This window comes from Rana temporaria, chromosome 12, assembly GCF_905171775.1.
Source record: "Rana temporaria chromosome 12, aRanTem1.1, whole genome shotgun sequence".
Taxonomy (NCBI): Eukaryota; Metazoa; Chordata; class Amphibia; order Anura; family Ranidae; genus Rana; species Rana temporaria.
Genome location: NC_053500.1, coordinates 132,026,983 through 132,043,305, shown reverse-complemented (window position 1 = coordinate 132,043,305; position 16,323 = coordinate 132,026,983). Strand labels below are relative to the sequence as shown.

At 44.1% G+C, this 16,323-nt stretch overlaps 1 protein-coding gene across 1 annotated transcript; it reads left to right on the top strand.

The window, feature by feature from the left end:
- Positions 1-228: 228 nt before the first annotated feature.
- Positions 229-14,622, top strand: LRRC59 (leucine rich repeat containing 59). Its single transcript, XM_040330736.1, has 8 exons — positions 229-335; positions 2,445-2,553; positions 4,132-4,191; positions 7,211-7,369; positions 9,699-9,803; positions 11,603-11,675; positions 11,759-11,932; positions 13,414-14,622. Exons 2-8 carry the CDS (start codon positions 2,449-2,451, stop codon positions 13,653-13,655), a joined length of 918 nt encoding a protein of 305 aa, XP_040186670.1. The 5' UTR covers positions 229-335; positions 2,445-2,448; the 3' UTR covers positions 13,656-14,622.
- Positions 14,623-16,323: the final 1,701 nt, after the last annotated feature.

The following is a 16,323-nucleotide window of genomic DNA, read 5'->3' as shown; positions in this document are numbered from 1 at the left end:
GGTAACCTTATTATTAATGTGGAATGTGTGTGCCTTGCTAAAGAATGTTCATTTTTTTTTTTTTATCAATTGCTACGAGAAAGGTTCCGTGCGGGGGCGCGCATTGAAGCGGGCACAGCTCAGTCCCCACTTTGGTACAGCACAGAACGCATCTCTCGGCCGGCGATACCTCTTCCGACCGGCAGAGGGCGGTGGTGGTGGCGGCGTGCGCCGCTCAGCGTCACTGCTGTCCCTTCTGTCCGGCGGGCATCTCGCTGCTCCTGGATTGGGGAGGTGTGACGTGGATCAGGAAGTGTGTGAGAGTCCTGGGAGAGTACCGGTGCTGGTCTATCAGTGTGAGTGTTGTGTGTACGGTGCTGAGGGAGCATACGCTGGGCTGAGTGGGGGGAGGTGTGAGGGGTAATGACAGAAGTATGGAGGGGAGGTGATGAGGTGGCACTGGGGGGGTGAAGAGACTCTCAGACAAGGCCTGGAGAATGGGAGTCATCGCTCTACAAATGTTCAGTAATATAAATCCAATATCTGGGGCCCATGTGCCAGCTGTGCCCTGTTGCTAGGATACTCCAGGCGTTATACTGTTGCCCCCGGCAACACGGTAGCGTGCATGCGTGCCCTTTTTTTCATTCAATGACCCGCACACGTGCAATGCACCCTCTCCCATCGCACCACGATGAGCCAGAGGGATCGCGCTGCGCAGGTGCGGGGATTTGGACGCGGACGCTCATTCGCCCAATGGTGAGCCTCCAGCCGCTGGAGCTTCCTTGTGACAAGATGAGGCGAAGCAAACTACAGGAGTTCAGCTGTGGGGGGCGGAGTTCCCTTTTGGGAGTATCTCACCAAAAAATGACATTTGTATTGCAGGAGATGCCTGAAATCTGACTTGTATCTTAAAGGGGAGTTCCGGACTTTTGGTGTTCATTAAAAGTCAGCGCCTATAAAAAGTGTAGCTGCTGATTTTTAATAAACAGACACTGACCTGCTCCACTGTCCAGTGACGCGGCCGCCTGTCATCACGCAATTCCCGTCGGATAATCCGATCGTGTGTACGAGGCTTTAGTGCAGACTTCTGGGAAAATCGGGCAGCCAATCACACAAGCAGGAAATTAAATTTCTGGCGGGGTGATCCGCACCACATCTTACTCCCTCAGGTTACCGTATTGCATTTTGCAGAAAACTACAGCTGCTATTTTTTCCCATGAAAGTGGAGTTACCCTTGCAGGAAGATAATATTTTGTCCCAGATCCTACGGTCTGTGCCCACCTAAGTTCCACTTGCAGTACCCAACGTGTCTCTGGGGGGGGGCACATGCAGCCAGTCTTTCCTAGGAGAAATCCAGGATATGAGCTCTAATGCCGGCTACATGGCTGTTAGGCTGAGTCGCTGGCCCCCGGCGGCTGTAGATTTGGAATCGCTGGCCCCCGGCAGCGGTAAATTTGTAGTCACTGGCCCCCGGCGGCGGTAGATTTGGAATCGCTGGCCCCCGGCGGCGGTAGATTTGGAATCGCTGGCCCCCGGCGGCGGTAGATTTGGAATCGCTGGCCCCCGGCGGCGGTAGATTTGGAATCGCTGGCCCCCGGCGGCGGTAGATTTGGAATCGCTGGCCCCCGGCGGCGGTAGATTTGAAATCGCTGGCCCCCGGCGGCGGTAGATTTGGAGTGGCTGAGGCTGGGTTTTCACTGACGCGTGAGGGTTTCCTCCACATCCAATTCGCATGACAGGAGAGTGTAACCGGCTCTCAATGGGGCCAGCTCTGGGGCGGCCTCGGCCCGTATTGGAAAGGGGTCCATTTCAGGAGCAAATTCAGGAAAAAATTTGGACCTGATTCACGCCTAAATGGGTGTACAGGGATGCACCAGACCCCCTGCTGTGACCCGCGGCCACAACAGCGTGAACACTGCCTGACTGCGGTAGATTCTGGGTCGCCGGGCAGGGTAAAGTCAAGAGACGGAAGACTTTGATAGGGAAGCATTTTTCTTTTGCAAAAGCATTTTAAAAACTGCTCAGAGTGAAAGCAATTTATCGTCTGTAAAGGTACTGACGATGGGCGGAAATAGATTCAGATTAATTTAAATTCATACTAATTAAAATATTGAATATAATACATTTTTATATATATATATAGAGAGAGAGATTTATTTTAATATATATATTTTTTTAAACGGTCCATATTGGTTTTCGCGTAAGTGCATCCCGAGTTATCGGTTTCGGTCCGGAATTTCCATTTCGGTGCAGCACTACCCCAAACTCAGAAGCAGGCCAGCAACGCACATTTACATTGATGAGCCGGCATCAGCTGTTTACTCGTAGTACAATTACTGTGAGAGGGTGGCAAGTGGTTGAATATGGAATGCAGAAAATTTGAAAGTCTGAATACAAAATTTGTATGCGTATATGAGAGATGAAGATAGAACTTCTCTAATTCTGTTATAATTTTGCTGTTGCAGGAACATGTCGCGGTCAGCTGCAAAAGTCGGGAACCTGAGAGATAAGTTGGATGGAAATGAACTGGACCTGAGTCTGAGCGACCTGAGTGAAGTCCCAGTGCGGGAACTGGTCAGTAACATCTTGAAGTCTTCTTCTATCTTGACGTATTTGTTTAAAAATCAATTGATGGAATCTGTATAACAGGGATATGCAATTAGTGGACCTCCAGCTGTTGCCAAACTACAAGTCCCATCATGAATCTGCCTCTGAGTGTCCTGCTTGTGGCTCTCAGAGTCTTGCTATGCCTCATGGGACTTGTAGTTCTGCAACAGCTGGAGGTCCGCTAATTGCAAATCCCTGCTGTATAAGGTAAAATAATTTACTGAGGATTGCTGTTTAGAAAGATGTGTCCTTTGAATCCTAAGTAGGTTGGAATTGTTCTTTAAAGTGTTATTAAACCCCAGGCACTGCATTCCCTATATCTGGTCTCCCACAGTACACTGAACATGGAAATGCAGTTATTTTAGTAAATATAAACTGCTAAATACATTTTCTCATAAGTTGTATATAGCAGTCTGTAATTCATTGAAGTGTATTTTTCCCCAAAAAATTGCGTTTGAAAGACCGCTGCACAAAAACAGTGTGACATAAAAATTCAACATCCGCTATTTTATTCTCTAGGTTCTATGCTAAAAAATACATTGTATGTCTTCTCTTCTCTGTCTCTCAGCACTGTGGAAAATCTGCTTTTTTTTTTGGACAGATCGGCTCTGCACTGTTTACATAGAATCGCAGAAAATAAGGGGGCTTTTATCGAGTTTGTGTTTTTTTTTTTTTAACGATTAATTGCGCAGCTCTACTGCATATACAGACTGTTTTTACTCTTGTGGGTTTAGTAACACTTTATGGCCTCATGAACAAGTACAGTGAGGCTAAAAATATGCTGGTTGTAAGATTCTGGGTGAATACCCGTGCTCGGGGTGCCGCAGGTATTGCATACAGTCTGCTAATCAAGTGAGTGGCTGTACTCGCAAATGGGTGTATTTCCCAAACACAAAGCTTTCACATTCAACCAATGAGGTAAACGAGACGTGGGGGAGCTGCTGTCGTTGTGTACATCGCTGGATCGAGATGGGGCTCAAGTAAGTATGGGGGGGGGGGGGCGACATATCCCTCATTGGTCACAGCCAACTGCTGGAGCATAATGAAGCGGTGGATCAGGTAAGTAAAACTGCTTTTCCCATCTTCTAGACCAGCGATGGTGAACCTTAGCACTTCAGATTTTTTGGAACTATGTTTCCCATGATGCTCAACTACACTGCAGAGTGCGTGAGCATCATGGGAAATGTAGTTCCAAAACATCTGGGGTGCCATTGTTTGCCATCACTGTTCTAGACCGATATGCAGTGCTAAGTAAAAGGTTCCATTCAATGGCCCCCTCCCCAACTGTACTACACCCATGTGACAGTGCTGAGCCAATGTCAGGAAGCACCAGGTGTTTTCTTCCCTCCCGGTGGGTGCAGGACAGGTTAGTATTCGCTGCTGTGGATGGAAGGAGGCAAGTTTGTTGCTCTCTTGCCTTTTGGCCATTGTTATCGTCACTATTGACTAACCAAAGTCAAATGATTTCTGGTCTGGTGCTGTGTAGTCTTTCCTTGGTCTTCTCTGAGAATAATTTGTTCTGTTTCTATTTATCTTTACATTCAGGCTGCCCTCCCCAAGGCCACGGTGTTGGACCTTTCTTGTAACAAGCTTGCAACATTACCGGTAAGGTGTTCTAAAAGAGAAAGTTCCAATCATACAAGCTGACCTCAATGCTCTGTCTAATTGGGCGACTGAGTGGCAGATCAGGTTTAATGTTGATAAATGTAAAGTTATGCACTTGGGGGCTAAGAATATGCATGCATCATACATACTAGGGGGAGTACAACTGGGGGGATCCGTAGTGGAGAAGGATCTGGGGGTTTTAGTTGATCATAAGCTCAATAATGGCATGCAATGCCAAGCTGCGGTTTCCAAAGCGAGCAAAGTCCTTTCTTGTATAAGAGAGGTATGGACTCCAGAGACAGAGATATAATTTTGCCCCTGTACAAATCATTAGTAAGACCTCATCTGGAATATGCAGTTCAGTTTTGGGCCTCAGCTCTCAAAAAGGATATCGGAGAACTGGAGAAAGTGCAGAGAAGAGCAACCAAACTGATAAGAGGCATGGAGGAGCTCCGCTATGAGGAAAGATTAGAAGAACTAAATCTATTCACTCTTGAGAAGAGGAGAATTAGGGGGGATATGATCAACATGTACAAATATATAAGAGGTCCATACAGTGTACTTGGTGTTGAGTTATTCACTTTACAGTCAACACTGAGGACAAGGGGGCACTCTTTACGTCTAGAGGAAAAGAGATTTCACCTCCAAATACGGAAAGGTTTTTTCACAGTAAGAGCTGTGAAAATGTGGAACAGACTCCCTCCAGAGGTGGTTCTGGCCAGATCGGTAGATTGCTTTAAGAAAGGCCTGGATTCTTTCCTAAATGTACATAAAATAACTGAGTACTAAGATTTGTAGGTAAAGTTGATCCAGAGTAAATCCGATTGCCTCTCGGGGGATCAGGAAGGAATTTTTTCCCCTGCTGTAGCAAATTGGATCATGCTCTGCTGGGGTTTTTTGCCTTCCTCTGGATCAACTGTGGGTATGGAGTTGGGTGTATGGGATTGTACTGTGTTTTTTATTTTGTTTGTTTATTTTTTTGAGGTTGAACTGGATGGACTTGTGTCTTTTTTCAACCTGACTAACTATGTAACTATGTAATCTATTATAGCAGTCATGGGACCCTGAAGTCACATTTGTTTGATTGATCTTTACTTGTTGGATGTGTGTGAAGTTCTTTTTGAATGAGAATGTATCCTCAATTCACAAAGCTCCATTGAGACTTGAAATTAACAGCTTAATGGACAAAATAAAGACATTTTAAAGGCTTTGATTGCCTCTTTATATAAGAATATTAGTTTTCAGTATGCAATTAAGCCTTTTGCTAATGATACTTTGCCCAACATATTCTTACTCTGTCATTTCTGTATCCTGTAACCCGTTCACATGACCGCAATGAGCTTGAAGAGTACTACAGTTCCCATTAATCCATATTGGCAGAGAGGTGGGCAGACTTGCTACTGATATCATTGCACACAGGATCAAAGATCTTCAGGGCTGTGCTAATAGTTGGGGCATCCTGACTTATGCAGGACACTTGATTAGCTACCATTCTTAACCCCCGGAAGAGTTCAATCCCTTCATGACCAGGCCATTTTTTTCCTAATTAGCACTGAGTTACTTTAAAGCGGGGGTTCACCCCCAAAAAAATTTTTAACATTACATTCAGCCGAGTTGTGAGAATGACATTAGGCTGTTTTTTTTTTTTTTTTTTTTTTTTATTAAATCTTTGCCGTACATACCGTATTATCTATATTTTCACCGCGGCTTCCGGGTATGTAATCTGCGGGACTGGGCGTTCCAAATTGATTGACATGCTTCCGACCGGCGCATACAGCGCGTCAATAGTTGTAGAAAGGAGCCGAGCGTCGGTGCGCAGGCGCCGTATAGAGCCGACTCGCAGTCCGGCTTCTTTCGGCAACTTGTGACGCGCTGTATGCGCCGGTCGGAAGCATGTCAATCAGTTAGGAACGCCCAGTCCCGCAGATTACATACCCGGAAGCCGCGGTGAAAATATAGATAATACAGTATGTACGGCAAGGATTTAAAAAAAAAAAAAACAGCCTAATGTCATTCTCACAACTCGGCTGAATGTAATGTTAAAACATTTTTGGGTGAACCCCCGCTTTAACTGGCAACTGCTCGGTCATGCAACGCTGTACCCGAACATCATTTTAAATTCTTTTTTTTTTCCCACACAAATGGAGCTTTCTTTTGGTGGTATTTGAATTTTCTGTGATGTAAATGAAAAAAGAAAAAAAAATTTGAAAAGAAACTACAAAAAATTAAATAAAAATTGTCTTCTTAAATTTTGGCTTCAAATGTATTGTGCTACATGTGTTTTGATTTAAAAAATCAATGCATTTTTTGTTTTCAATAAACACACTACAGTCCATTTAACATGGTTTCCTATGGATGTAGTTCACATCTGTGCATTTTATGGAAAGGGCCAGGAACTTTTTTTTCTGTTTTTTGAGTCCATAGACTTCAATGGAGAAAAGATATATGTATTGAAAAACACAAAATGCACCTGGAATATGCAAACTGCAACCTGCATAGGTGTGAACCAGGCCTAAAACGAACTAACTGCCACTGATGTCACCATTAACACTAATACAGTGATACTATACACTGTCAGTGTACTGATGACACTGACTGGCAAGGGGTTAACATCTAAGGGTAATCAAGGGGTTAAATGTGTGCCTAAAAAATGTGTAATGTGTGTATTATGTGCTGCTGTTATCTGCTTTTTGCTATAGATCCCTTTGTTTCTTATCTCTGTTTTGCAGGGATAAGAAACAGAGATGGCTCCCTCTGTACACCGTCCTGTCTTGAATGTCAACACAGAGCTCTGGGCTGTGATTGGACACAGACGATCAGCAGGTCCCAGGTGTGAATCAGTGTCTGGGACCTCTTGACAGGTTCCTGTTGTGTACAATCACAGCAGGTATCAGCAGGGGGACTGGCAAAAAAAAGCAGACCTCTCGCTTGCCATGGAAGTTTTGCTTTAACTGTGTATTTTAGGATTTTATTGTCTCATTTTCTTTATTATCCTTTTAAATCTCTTCTGTCTCTGCAGGGTGACTTTTGCTCTCTCACTCACATTGTACGACTGGATCTCAGCAAAAATCAGCTTCTGCAGCTCCCATCTGAATTTGGGAGGTTGATAAATCTGCAGTACCTCGATCTTCTACAAAACAGTTTGACTATGCTGCCTGTGACCTTTGCTCAACTCAAGGTAAGGACCTAATATTGTACTCGGGAAGAAAACCTAAAAATGTTAGTGTGTCAATATAAAGGACACAAATTAATGCAGCCTTGTGATCATTAATGCAGTATTTATTGCGTATTAAAAATACAAGCAGTGTAAGTACCCAATATCAATCTTTTACATTACTCATTAAAGAAGAAGTACAGCCAAAGCTCGTTTGGTTGTACTTCTCCTGTGTATCACAGGAGTGCAGTTTGTTCTGCAAACCTGTGACCCGTTTTCAGCAGGCTGAAGTCTGCTCTCGACTGATGTCCCAAAGACGGTCCTGTCCTGTATGGGAGATTTCCCTTCACTTGCTGTCCTGGAGACAGGGCCGATCCTAGGTAGGGTGCACAGGGCGCGTTGCATCCAGGCGCCTGCAGAGGTGGGGGCACCGAAGTGCCAGAGTTCTCCCCTCCCTCCTTCTCTCCTTGTTTGTGTCCGTCCAGAACTGAGCATAGGGCAGCCTGTCCAGCCTGGCAGTGCTCGAGGGAGGGGCCGCTCCTCTTCCTGACCTTCCAGAGGGTTCTAGTTTTCAGTGGCTGCTGAGTGCTGATGTGCAGGAATGAATTCCTCAAACTGGGAGTCTTGGATCCCGCACTGTCTCCACCAACTCCAGTTGGAATGCCTCCCCCTCCCATCTCTATCTCGGGCTGCACAGAGAACCAAGGTGAGTCACAGTGTTCTGTGTGCTGGAGGATAGCATCTCTTTACATGTGCTCTTGGTTGCCCCTGCTCTAGATGTTTTATGGCATGGTAGATTGCATAGGATACACAGCCCCTGCCCATTCCTGAGCCTCAGTAGTCCATCCTACAAATGAGATGTACCAAGAGCCCTTTTACACTGACAGTGCTGGGGTGCTGGCGGTAAATGGGGAGAAGTTAGTAAAATGACCACACCCATGTGGGGCACCAGAAATATTTCTGCACCCAGGCGCATGTGACCCTAGGATCGGCCCTGCCTGGAGAAGCAACAGGAAGTACATGCTGGAAATCTCTGCAAAATTAAAAGGGAGGGGGGGGGGGGTACCTTAGGCCGTCGTCACAAGAAGAGAAGTCTCCATTAAAAGCTTATCCTCTCTTGTCCTGGTGATAATTCTTTACTATTATTGGGTTCTCTTCAAAAAAAGTTCAGGGTGTATAGTGAAATTCCAGTTTTGTTAAAAAAAAAAATATATATATATATATATATATATATATATATATATATATATATATATATATATATATATATATATATATATATATATTCGTTCTTGGTCATGTCAGCTTCATATGTTTTAACCACTTCAATACCGGGCCTTTTCACCCTCTTCCTGCCCAGGCCAATTTTCAGTTTTCAGCACTGAACTTATTTATTTTTATTTATTACTATTTGTTTGTGAAGCGCACATAAACCACCAGTCAGTGGTGCCAAAGCGCTATATGACAGATTGCCCGGATGTTCTAGCGAGGGTAGCATAAATAAACGCAACTGCTGCAGGACAGAGGAGGAGACACATCCCCATATTTTGAAAACATTTAATCAAAACACAGGAAAGACACCAAATCCTGGGAGAGCTGGACGGGAGAGGAGACTAGTAGAGGGGAGGGGGATGTGAATTGTGCACTTTATAGAAGCTGTGCATGTCTGCAAGCTAGTGCACGAGATATGTAAATTACCTGTCATTCAAGCAAGGACTTTGGTCTTTATCTGGAAGTCTGTTTTGTTTCACTGAACAATAAAAGAGGATTGCTCAGCGCTGGATTAACTCTTTGTGGCAAGACTGGGCACAGATGATAGGAAATCTTATACTTTACATTGTGACATCAACAAAAATTTTTTTTGGGGGTTTACATCCACTTTAAGTAACTGGGAGTGTTTCGTCATGATTTTGATGTTAAACACCGTTGTTATGGCAAAAGCTAGTTGTGGTCAGTTCTCTAGCTATACTGGGAACTCAGCCTGCTCTCCTCCGATGATCATACTTGTCCTGACATGACGCACCTCTGCACCGCCTTTCACTGAGAAGATCAGTGTGCTGCTGTTTCTCCTCCCCCCCCCCCCCCCCCCAGCTCTCTATGCAGCTGAGAACAGAAAGAATGCGATAAAGGATAGTTATAATCGATACACAAATATTTTGCCTTTTCTGTGTTTTAAATTGAATGGGTTGTTTTACAAGGTGAAGGTTTACAATCAAGTTTGCTTCAACTCTTACATAATTTACCAAACTATAAAAAAGGAAAAAAAAGGTTAACAAAGATAAAGACTAGCTGAATTTGATTAGGCACAGACTGTTGTAAATATGAGAAGTGAACTTTTGTTTGATTTTTACAGAGCCTGAAGTGGTTGGACCTGAAAGACAACCCGCTGAACCCTGCCCTGGCCAAGGTGGCCGGAGACTGCCTGGATGAGAAGCAGTGCAAGGACTGTGCCCTGAGTGTGAGTATCCTATGGAGGAGTGTCCATTGCTGCAATGATCCGGATGCTTTGTATCGCATAGCACTGGAGGACAAAAGTTCTAATAGAAAACGGACTGCAAGTTTCTTTGAAGGATATAATCTATATTGTTTTATTCAGTGGCTGTTAAAGCAAATCTTCACCCATAAATTGAAAGTCCCTCCTGTCCACCCCTCCTCTGCTACCTGTATAGCGGCTTTTTTTTTTTTTTCTTCTTCTTCTTTGCCCCCCCCTTTTTTTTTTTTTTTTTAATGTTTGGTCCCGCCTCCAATACACACCTAGAAAATGGAGAAATATATAGTGGTTTTTAGGCAGGTGTTTAAATCTAGTCCCACGCCCCATCCCTTAATTGGGAATATATATTTACTCCAATACACACCATTCGCCATTCGCTGAGGCCACGCTTTGCCTCCTGGGATATGTTCGCCCAATATCCCAGGGGGGGGTCATAGTGTTTAATTTACAGAGGCGGGGCATGATTGGTTGAACCCAGAAGAGCCGGCAGGATTCCAGGTGACGTCAGACACAAACATGGCGGCGCGGGGAACTGAGCGGCGGCTGCTGGGAAAAGGATCTTGCCAGGACGCCGCTGAGTGGGTGAGTATCCAAACTGCCACAAATTAAGCAGGGGTACAAAAACAAAAGGGGGGGAAGCTGAAGATGGTCTTTAACCACTTGACCTCTGGAAGATTTACCCCCCCCCCCTTCATGACCAGGCCGTTTTTTGCGATACGGCACTGCATTACTTTAACTGACAAATGTACGGTCATGCGAAGCTGTACCAAATTAAAATGTATGTCCTTATTTCCACACTTATACGACTTGTCTCACGATTTTGGACTGCAAAATCGTATGACAAGTCATTCTCCATTATTTTCAATGACTACCATTCATACTGGCACGACTTTAAGTAGTCCTTGCACTACTTTGGTCCGATTTTGATGCCACTTACACAGGCATTCATTGAAATTTTTAAAAAAATTAAGTTTACTTTCTGCTAAAACATATCCAATAAAAAAATCGATTTTCTTCATCTATTTAGGCCAATATATATTCTGCTACATATTTCTGGTAAAAAATTCCAATAGGCGTATATTGATTGGTTTGCACAAAAGGTATCGCACCTACAAACCTATGGGATGTTTTTATTTTATTTGTTTTTTTTTTTAACTAGTAATGGCGGTGATCAGCGACTTATAGCGGGACTGCGATATTACGGCAGACATTCTGAAACGGACACTTTTTTGGGATCGGTGCTAAAAAAATATGTACCAAGGACACTGGCTGGGAAGGTGTTATCATCCGGGGCGATCAAAGGGGGAACTGTGTGCCTAGCCAGTGTTTCTGTGTACTGTGGGGGAGGTGCTTTTAACAGGGGAAAGCATGGATCCATGCCTTCTCTCCTGACAGAATGGCGATCTGCCTTGTTTACATAGGCAGATTGCCGTTCCGTCTCTTTACAGAACAATCGGCGGGTGCCGGCGGACATCGAGTCCATGGTATCTGCCAATCGGCTCCCGCTGTGATTATACATTTGCCCGCTACCGGGAGGAGTCGGTTCACGCGTGTGTGTGTGTATATACGTAGTCCGGTGCAGAGGCCTGTACAATGGTAATGTTGGTTAACTTATTAGTTGCTAGCATTTTCAGTAATATATGAAGAAAGTAGCTCTATTAAGAAAGGTAATGATAAAAGAGAAATAGAGGAAATGGAGCAACGGGGGGGGGGGTCAGTGAGCTATATATTATTGAACACACCGATCATTTCTGTCATTTTTGTAGGTTCTTCAACATATGAAAGTTATCCAGGAAGAACAAGAGCGAGATTTGCAACGCAAGTTTTTGGAAGAGCAAGGTTTGTGTTTTTTTTATATTATGGCTGCATGATTTGGACTAGGCAAACGTAACCGGCATTAATCATTATTATCGGTCCTACAGTTCTGAAGAAGAAACGTGAGGCTGAGCAGAGACAGAGAGAGGAGAGGGAGAGAGAACAGAAGCGCAAGCAGAAAGCGAAGCAGAAAGCGCGTAAGAGGAGGGACTACAACGCCCTTCAAGCTGCTCAGCAAGACGTGAAAAAGGAAACAGAGAAAAAGGGCACAGAGAACCACAGTGAGTGTCCTGATTTTATTTTTTAGGTGCAAACTGAAACTCTTTATTGAAAACTCGCACACAATTTTTACCACACCAAGTCAGAGAAGAGCGTGATCACATTATCCTAAACAATGCAAACTTTAAACGGTGATACCATCAGTACATCCAATAGTATCTAACATAAACATTGCAGCCAAGATTTGATAATGTGTACATCTTGGAGGGAAAGAGAGAGTGAAGCTGCTGCACATATGAATTAAAAGGTCCAAGCGGCACCTTTACCAGTCCTTAGCCATCAGTCCTCTATTGCTGATGCCCATTTGGAAGGCCAACAAATGCGCGAAATCCCACTTTAAAAGATTGTTAGCAGTTAAAAGATTATTTGCTAAAAGTGACATGCAGAGCTCCTCCCCTCCCGCCATGTTCCTAGAAATTGAATACAACCAAAACAAAGCTCTACTTGTGTGAAAAAAAGTGTTGCATGACCGGGCAGTGAAGTATGTATGAGAGCGCTGAAAATTGGCCTGGGCAGGAAGGTGGTAAATGTGCCCAGTAGGCAAGTGGTTAAATTATGCTTTTTGATTTTCAGGTCAAAGTGCTGATTGATAAAAAGCCTTTAAAATGTCTGCACTTTTTTATTTTTCCATATATATATATTATATGTGTGTGTGTGTGTGACCAGTCATGCAGCAAAAAATAAACACACACACTCACACAAACACACTCACACACACAGAAACTCTCACACACACAGAAACTCACACTCACACAAACACACTCGCACACACAGAAACTCTCACACAGAAACTCACACTCACACACCCACTCACACACACAGAAACACACTCGCGCGCACACACACACAAACTCGCGCACACACACACAAACTCGCACACACACACACAAACTCGCACGCACACACACAGAAACACACACTCACACACATACACAGAAACACACTCTCACACACACATAGAAACACACTCTCACACACACACACACAGAAACACACTCTCACACACACATAGAAACACACTCTCACACACACACACACAGAAACACACTCTCACACACAGAAACACACTCTCACACACACACACAGAAACACACTCACACACACACACACACAGAAACACACTCTCGCACACACACAGAAACACACTCTCACACACACACACACAAACACACTCTCACACACACACACACAGAAACGCACTCTCACACACACTCACACACACACTCTCACACACACACACTCTCACACAAACACACTCTCACACACACACACACAGAAACACACACACTGAAACTCACACACTGAAACTCGCACAGAAACACACTCACACACAGAAACACACTCTCACACACACTCTCACACACACACACACTCTCACACACACACACACACAGAAACACACTCTCACACACACACAAACGCACAGACACACAAAAACATTTTTAAGTGAATATCCTTAAACTTCCATGTGCCTCCTTTGCAGAAACCTCGGCGGGGGCCTCTCAGAAGAAGCAGCCGCAGAGGAGATCATGGAAAAGGCTGATCCTGCAGATGGTGGTGTTCTTGCTTATGGTGACTGTGGCCGGTGTTGCGGTATGTCGGTACACTGATCTGCGGACTCAGAGTGTGTGCTCCAATGTGAATACAGTGTATGAGGACACCGTGAGAACTCTGCAGAGCTACCACTTGGTGGAAAGCGTCCTGAAGTTCGGATCACAGCAGTGAGGATTGAAGACGGTTTTGTGCATACGGAGAAAGTGTTGAATTGGAGGGTATTTTGTATAGAAGGGCATCACTGCTAAGCGTACATTTCTAGAGTGATCGAAGTGCAGTGTGTAAACATCTCTCTGCCCCGATTGGTTCAAAATCCCACAATTATTACATTTGAGTCTTTCTTTAGGTTTTGCTCCTCATATATTACTTGTGAATCTCAGAATTCACATGCATGTTTAACCCTTTCCAGACAATTCTTTAAAAGCGCTGGAGGCATCGCATGGGCTTCCCCTTCACGTGATCACTGTGATTGGCTGTCACAGTGATCACATGATCTGCAGTCCACCCCACTGGCCCCTAAATGTAAATGGTGACCAGGAGCGGTCAGTGACAGCGCAGTCACAACTCGGTGGAAGCTGAGTGAGCGCAGTGACACCATCTGTATATGACAGCTAAGGGTTAAAGCCCACCACTATGCTGCCACATATATTTGCATAGAGCTGGTAGGAAGGGGTTTAAGGAAACTAACTCTTAATCAATGTTAAAGAGGAGCTGCAGTCTCCTAATGAAAAATGCAATAAAAACATCCCCCATACTCCTTACAATAATGCTTTTAACATTTGAATACTGCTAATATATAAAATTAAGTGTTTGCTTGCCCCTGATGAAATGCTGGCGGCGGCCATCTTAGGTAAGGGCATCTGAAGTTGGTGTCAGTGAGTTACAGGATTCAGTGCAGCTGATTTACCCAGCATGCACCTCTCAATCTCGAGCATGAGCATCAGTACCATGAGATTACACTAGACTCCTAGGAGAGGTGACGCCGATATCCCAGGAGTCCTAGGGAATCGCCTGATGATATCATTTCCTAGGCAGCCGGGACAGAAAGTGACAGCGAACTGATTTTAAAAAAGATATTTTATAAATGATAAAAAAAAATGTACAATATCCATTTTGCACTGCTGATGGCCATTATAAGCCTGCATTCACACCTAGGCGTATATACGCCGACGCCGCAGCCACCCCTAATACGCTGGAGGGGTGATTTTACATGGTCGGCTATGGAGATGGTTCACATCTCCACGCCGAGACGCCTGAAGCTCAAAAGAAGTCCCGGACCCTTTTTTTCGGGCGGCTTCGGTGTTCGGGCATAGCCGATCATGTAAAAAATCACCCCTCCAGCAAAAAAAACGTCACGTTTTGTCGCCGCAAATCGCTGGACAAAACGCCTATTTGATGTCGCCGCAATACACGGCAGATCACCTACGCTGAGGTGTGAATGGAGACTTAGAGAAAGATAAAAAAAATGGGTGAAGCTCAGCTTTAACTACCGTATTTTGAATCCTTATGCTGCTAGCATTAATATATAGATATGAATTTTATGATTTTTTTTTTATATATTTTTGGGGGATATTTATTAGCAAAAAAAAAAGTAAAAAATATTGTTTGTTTTTTTTTTCAAAATTGTCGCTCTATTTTTGTTTATAGCGCATAAAATAAAAATACCACCAAAAGAAAGCTCTATTTGTGGGGAAAAGGACGCCAATTTTGTTTGGGAGCCATGTCGCACAACCGCGCAATTTTCAGTTAAAGCGACGCAGTGCCGAATCGCAAAAACTGGCCAGGTCCTTTAGCTGCCTAAAGGTCCGGGTCTTAAGTGGTTAAAGCAGAACTTCACTCAAAAAAATGGAACTTCCCACTCTTCTATCATATTTGGATTGTTTTTTTTTTTTTTTTAAATATATATATATACACGGGAGGGTTACATCTGCCTAAGCAATCAGAGCAGAAGTTTGGCTCGCTGCCGCAGCCTCCTGGGACACATCTAGTTTCCAAGAGACTGCGGGACCATTCAGATGGCACGACTTTCTGGCTGTGAAGCTGCAGGGAGTCGCAACCAGCTTCCCACAGTAAACGTGCCGGTGCTGGGACCAGAAGCCCATTGAAGAACCGGCCCGGGTGAGCACAGCGCTGGATCAGGTGGCTGTGCGTTTTTATGAAGTCAGCAGCTCCAGTATTTGTAGCTGCTGACGTTTATTTATTTTTTACGAACTGACTAAAGCTCCTCTTTTTAGGTATGGCACCTAACCCAGGGTTTGACAAATTTGCTTGGAATCTAGGAGCCAGCTAAAAAAGTTAGGAGCCAAAAAACGCGCCCCGTCGAGCTTGCGCGCAGAAGTGAACACATACGTGAGTAGCGCCCGCGTATGTAAACGGTATTCAAACCACACATGTGAGGTATCGCCACGATTGGTAGAGCGAGAGCAATAATTCTAGCCCTAGACCTCCTCTGTAACTCAAAACATGCAACCTGTAGAATTTTTTTAAACGTCGCCTATGGAGATTTTAAAGGGTAAAAGTTTGTCGCTATTCCACAAGCGGACGCAATTTTGAAGCGTGACATGATGGGTATCCATTTACTCGGCGTAACATTATCTTTTACAATATAAAAAAAAAATTGGGCTAACTTTACTGTTGTCTTATTTTTTAATTAAACAACGTTTTATTTATTTTTCCCCAAAAAAGTTCGCTTGTAAGACCGCTGCGCAAATACGGTGTGACAAAGTATTGCAACAACCACAATTTTATTCTCTAGGGTGTTAGAATAAAATATATATATATATAATGTTTGGGGGTTCTAATTAGAGGGAAGGAGATGGCAGTGAAAACTGAAAAACAC